The sequence below is a fragment of the Pogona vitticeps genome, chromosome 6 (genome assembly GCF_051106095.1).
Source record: "Pogona vitticeps strain Pit_001003342236 chromosome 6, PviZW2.1, whole genome shotgun sequence".
NCBI lineage: Eukaryota > Metazoa > Chordata > Lepidosauria > Squamata > Agamidae > Pogona > Pogona vitticeps.
Window position 1 is genome coordinate 2,577,158 of NC_135788.1, and position 6,000 is coordinate 2,583,157.

General features: G+C 48.9%; 1 protein-coding gene across 1 annotated transcript in view; it reads right to left on the reverse strand.

Moving 5' to 3' along the window:
- PTH1R (parathyroid hormone 1 receptor) overlaps positions 1-5,746 on the reverse strand; it is a 104,632-nt gene extending 98,886 nt beyond the window's left edge. Inside the window, exon 1 of the mRNA XM_020804960.3 lies at positions 5,353-5,746. Coding sequence (XP_020660619.2) covers positions 5,353-5,427 — 75 coding nt within the window. The 5' untranslated portion in view covers positions 5,428-5,746. The remainder of the gene's footprint in view (positions 1-5,352) is intronic.
- Between the last annotated feature and the right edge of the window lie 254 nt (positions 5,747-6,000).

Here is a 6,000-nt window from a genome sequence, read left to right on the forward strand (position 1 = left end):
CTGGCGTGCTCTGGTCCATGGGGTTATGAAGAGTCGGACACGACTAAACAACAACAGCAATCTGGTAACTGGTCTTCTGGAATGAAGCAGGGAATCCTTTTTTGTCTGATTTCACAAATGGAGAAAGACTGCCTCAGTCACCTCTCTGGAATATTAATGGCCTTTTGTCTCTAATCAAAGGCCAACGCTTACGGCTGCTTCTGAGCCCTGCCTCTGTCTTGATCTTCTGTCTCAAGAGCACTTCTTCTACCTGGCGGTTTATGGCCGAACCATCCTTGCCTTGTTGTTCTCTCCACTAACTGAGACGCCTTTCTACTTCCATCCCACCATCCCGCAAGCTTAGCAACAATCATAATCTTGATAGTCTTCAATTGTGCATAAGCGCCGAGATCTGTTCCCGTAGAACAATATCTGGACAGATTTAAAGACTGTTAAAATAATCTCATTACTTTTTTTCAGGGATTATTCTTAAGAAGGAAAATATTGCAGTTGGCAAAGATTGTCTACACCCGGGTCATCAATCAGGCAGAGACTGTAGTCAAGAAATCAAGAACCTGAAGGTGCAAAACTCCCCTGGATTTGATTCACTGCCTATATTATTGAAACGACACCTCGTGCTCACAGAGGAGCTGTGGATGGATTTGGGAGCTCGTCCCTCATACTGGATGCCCTGTGATTCACTTTTCACCCCACGGCCACCCCATATTTCCTTCCTTCTCCTGGTCCTGCCTTTGCCGATCCTTTTATAAGGCATCCATGCAGAAAATAATAATACCAAGGACCCAGTGATAACGTGATAGGATGAGCTAGCAGTAATCTCATAAATGAAAGAATATTTTTTTAAAAAATGAACATTTTCAGAGGACGATCAGTGAAGAAAAAAGAATGGGGGGCTGTGTTCCCCCAGGCCCCAACTGCCTACTTCACTGAAACACCACCTACACAAATCCCCAAACCCCTTGCATCTTTAGAAGAACATATCACAACTTAACCACCTAGGGGAAAAAGACAGTTTGAATTATTCTGGCTTGAAAAAGTAGAAGTCCCCCCGAGGCAGAGGGAAAAAAAAGCCACTTTGGCAGCGAAAAGGACCAGACTGATTCGAAGCAGACTTTGCATCATGCGGTCAGTTAAAAAAAAAAAATCGGATTCACCCACTTTTTAAGCAGAGCAAATCGTGCAGCATTTGACCGTGTAGCCACAGCCAGAGACTTAGAAGGGCAGCTATCAAGAAATAAGAAAATGGGTCTTAAAAGCAGGGTGTCTCTTACATGATATTTCCACATCCAATGGATGGTTGTGAAAGGTGGCCCATGAAGAAGACAGACGGCGTAGGGAGGGAGGGAGGCTCCTTTGAAATGTGCTGTTGGAGGAAAGGCTTACGGGATGCGTGCTGGGTCACCAGAAAGACGAAGGACTAAACTAAAACAACTCAATGGAGAGTATCACACTTTGAACATGAGAATGCAAGGCTCACTGGAAAGGTGCGAACGGTAGAAGGCGAGTGTGTGTGTGTGGGGAGAGAGAACACCTGAACATGAGATGGATGGACTCCAGACAGAAAGGCGTAACTTTGAGGTTGCAAGACCTGAGAGGGGTAGTTACTGACAAGGTGTTTTGGAGGTCATTCAAGTTAAGAGCAGTTTGGTGCTGCATTACAACTGCAAAATGGTTTCAGTAAGGTCAAGGTTCCCCTTGACACTGTAGTCCACTCGTGTCCGACTCTAGGGTACAGTGCTCATCCCCGTCTCCAAGCCATAGAGCAGGTGTTTGTCCAAAGACCATTTCCATGGTCACGTGGCCAGCGCGACTAGACACGCAATGCCGTGACCTTCCCACCGAGGTGGTACCTATTTATCTACTCGCATTTTTACATGCTTTCAAATGGCTCGATTGCCAGGAGCTGGGACAAGCGGTGGGAGCTCCCTCCGTCGTGTGGATTCGATCTTACGACGGCGGGTCTTCCGACCTTGCAGCTCAGAGGCTTCTGCGGTTTAACCCGCAGCGCCACCACGTCCCTGGTTTCAGTAGATTGCACTAAACTTCTCAGGGGCAGCATGAGCCTATTGCCGAGCTGGTTTTTAGAACCCCCAAAGACGGTCTCACTCACCAATATCCACCTGTCCAAACGGCAAGATATTCACCCACCAGATCTCCCCTTCGGAGGAGACCCTGATCGCTTTTGACCATGCATCACACAATATTTAGTCAACCAAAATGTCTTGTGCTCTTTCAAAGCAGGAAATGTGGACCTGCAAAGTCTTTGTCCATTGTACAAATGCATGAGCAAATTGAGCGCCATTTGTACACAGTGTGTCAGGCGGGATTCTGCTAAAAGCAACGATGGGCTCCTACATTATCTCTGGGCACATCAGCAATTCTGAACTGGGGGGACCTGCTCCTCTGTAAGTGCAGACACCTTTCCAGGTAGAACACCTGATAAGGATGAACCATGCACAACACAGGTAAATTATGTATGATCCAAACCTGGAATTTCTTAGAGGCTGACAAATGAAATCAGCAGCTCCGTGAATAAGCGGGATGCTTCCACCTTGTTGGAAAGGATACGGTAACAAGGACTTGCAAACTATAGCTTTAAAGCACAGAAAACAGACACATGTGTGAAAGGATGAGAATAATGGAAACTGCAGAATTCTGAGATATTCTTAAGGAAAGCACAGATGACTTGCCACTGGGTTGAAGCTTCAGATGACGCTAGTTTTTCAGCATAATCATCATAATCAAACTAGATACAGTTTACGGCGTGCAGAATTCTCAGTGCAGATTAAAAAGCAGAACTCTCTCCCAGGCAACACCTCCCCACACAAGAGAGTTGCATTCATACAGTCCCAGAAGTCAATATAATTGCAGGTTAAGACATCTCTCCATCAGTAGCAGATTTCCAAAGCAGGTTCTGCTGTCAAGTGAGACACCCCCCCCCCCCCGAAGGAGCTTTAAAGCTCATTTCAGAACGGATCGCTTTTCCTAACGGGAGGCAATGAAATGCTTGAGCGGGCTACCTTTCCATAGGCAAAGCACTGGAAAGATAGAATCCTGACCACCGAACATCACAGTCCTTGCAAGTCAGTGTGTTGTTCGTTCCACAATCAAGCCTCAGTCCAGCGGGTCTTTCATTGTTCAACAGGACTATGTATTGTCGGAAATGGTATCACCAGAACACGCAACCCTGTGGACAACAATGTATTCTCTTCTGTTTCAATGCTCTGTAGCATTAAAGGTTTTTGCCCCACACCTTCCACCTGGGATAACCCACCTGGGGACACGAGGATGGATGAAGCAACGGGGGAACATTTGGGTCTCTCCCCAACAGGCCGATAGAACAGGTTTTCAAGAAGAGGTTTGCACCGGGCTGCTCTTTGGGAAACACTGACCACCCCATAGATCGCATGCGTGCTAGTTTTCGGACATTCATAATGTTCCCATGCTCCCTGCAAAAGCAGCATCGGGGAAGCAAGCGGGAGAGAAAGATGGGAGTGTGTCATCTACTGCCAGCATCTGACAGGGGTGTTTTTCCTCTCTGCCAGCTGGGCGCTGGGAGAACGGGCAGGTGACCCTTTGCTAAGAGCAAGATACCTAAGGTGTGCATGCGAGGGACAGGGGAACATAGGACCCCCCCCTCCCCTGTTTTATCTTGAGTCCATCTCCTGATCCCTCATCACGATCACCTCTCACTCCAGAGTTTCAGCCGAGATTCCTCTTGAGTCTCCCTTGGAGATGCCCCGGGACATCCCATGTGCAAAGCAAGGGGTGAACCACTGACCTGATCTTCGCCCCAGGCAGGGGGCGAGAGGAGACATTTAAAAATTGTTCTCTTGTTCCCCTAGATCTTGCCAGCAGAGAAACCCAACGGCTGAGGGCTGATGTGCCCATCAAGGAGAAAGGCGGGTTAAAAATATTTTAAATCAGTGTCAAGAAATAAAATACAGGCCGGCAAGTCCAGCTCAATGTATGATGTACAGCAGTGCCAACTGCCCTGTCTAGGCCAGGATGATCTGTTTGACTTTTTCTCTCTCTTTCTCTCTTGTGGCTGTAGGTTGTTTCTAAGTACAGCTATGATGGGCTGCCCAGGGTAGCAGGAGACCAAACCATGTGCTCGGCGGTAGACTTTCGGGGCAGACTTTCTCTTGCAAAGGGCTGCTACTCAGTAGTGGCTCTCACTGGACTCTATGGGATGTGTGCCTGGGGCACGCAACTCAGCTGGATGCTGCCTGATGCAGGAGCCCCCAAGTCTTATTGCAGCTGAGAGGGGTTTAATCCCTCATTCGGGTGTTTACAAGTCCCTTCTGTTTGCAAAGTGACCCTAAAATCATCCACTTCCCCGGGTGGGTGGGTTGGTGCTGACTGGTAACAAAGCCATCCTCTTTTTCAGTGTTAGAGATACTGTTGGCCACTAAGGACAAATGATGAGCATATTAAATGCAAGCCCCTTTTCATTGCCTGGAGCCCAGATGCCCCCTTAATCCTTTTGCAATGCATTTTTAGAGGATAATGCAGAGATCTTGAGAATTAGGAGCTGTCACACTGTCTTATGGGTTGTCCGCTTCCAGAATGACTGCAGATCTCATCGAATGCAGGGAATTTTAAAGGTATAATCTCGGAACCCTCCACAGAAATGTTTATATCAATCGTACCTTTGATTAATTGGTCGTTTGAGGGTTGTTGGTTTTTTTTTTGGGGGGGGGAGTCTGAATTCCATGGGGAGCCTTGGAACTCACAGACGTTCTTCCTCACCTCCCATCTCACAATTGCTGCTGTAGATGGCTTTGAGAACAGGAAAAACGACACATTTACAGGACCTTTCGGACCTGCTTCAGCCAAAGCTCCGCACATCTAGCCTTCGAAGTGTCACTGCACCCTTCATCAGCCGGCAAAGAAAAGATACTGAACTGCAAAACATTACACACCCAGGAAGAAAAGCCCTACCAGATAGTGGTCTAGCTCACAAAAGCTCAAGAAGATTTAAAAAGAAGAAAAAGAGAGGAAGAAAAAGAGACCAACAGGAGAAGCTCAGGGAAAAGAACCGTCCTGATATTCCATGGGAAGAGCGGACGTGAAAGACACCAGGTATAGCTGGGCGCACTTGGAAATGTGAGTAGTAGACGCACACATATCCAAAATACTGTATGTGTATAAGGCAGATTTTGTGGGCCTTGTGGTGTTCCCAGTTCAAAGTCTTGACATAGCTGGGTTGTGACTCCAGAAGGAAGCCACCAAAGCCTCCTTGTCCCGGAGGATTGCACAAGCAGTAGGCAGAGAAAAGGAACACAAACACACACACACACACACACAACACCCCGCCGCCGCCACCACAGCATCCCCTGTGCAACTTACCAGCGCAGAGGCGAAACCCAAGAGGGAGCAGCAGAAAAGGAGTCCCAAGCTGTAGTAGACCAGGTAGGATCCCATAACCAGGAAGAGGGTCTGGCTTGCCACGCATCCAGGGAACGAGGGCTCTCCAGGAATCCTCTGGATGCTCTGACAGCTGCTGATGGGGGTTGCAGGGGAGCCGCGATCCCTAACGGCAGGAGGCGAGGGACCCCAAATCTTTGCCTCGCTTTCTCATGATGGGGAGGTTAGAGGCGTTCAGAACTGCCGCCCCAACGAGGAGGAAAGCGGGCGCTGGAGGAAGGTCCATGAAACGGGCATGGGGACCGACCTTCTTGCTTTCCCCGACGAAGCCTCAGATGCTGCTGGTCGTGGCTGTTCTCCGGGTGCGCCCACATCTGTCCCAGGGCTGACAAATCACATCCATATGTTCAAAGCCCCGATTCCGTCCCCCTTTCTCTCTCTCTCTCTCTCTCTCGCTCTCTCTTTCCCTCCCCTCTAAAAGAGGCAGTGGGAAGTTCAAATCATTTCTTTGTCAAACACAAACACACAACTGGCAGGGAGGGGAGGGGAGGGGAGGGGGGAGGGATCGGGGCGAAGAGAGAGAGAGAGAGAGGGTGGGGGCGAAGGCCAGGGGAGCGAGAGAGCGGGCGC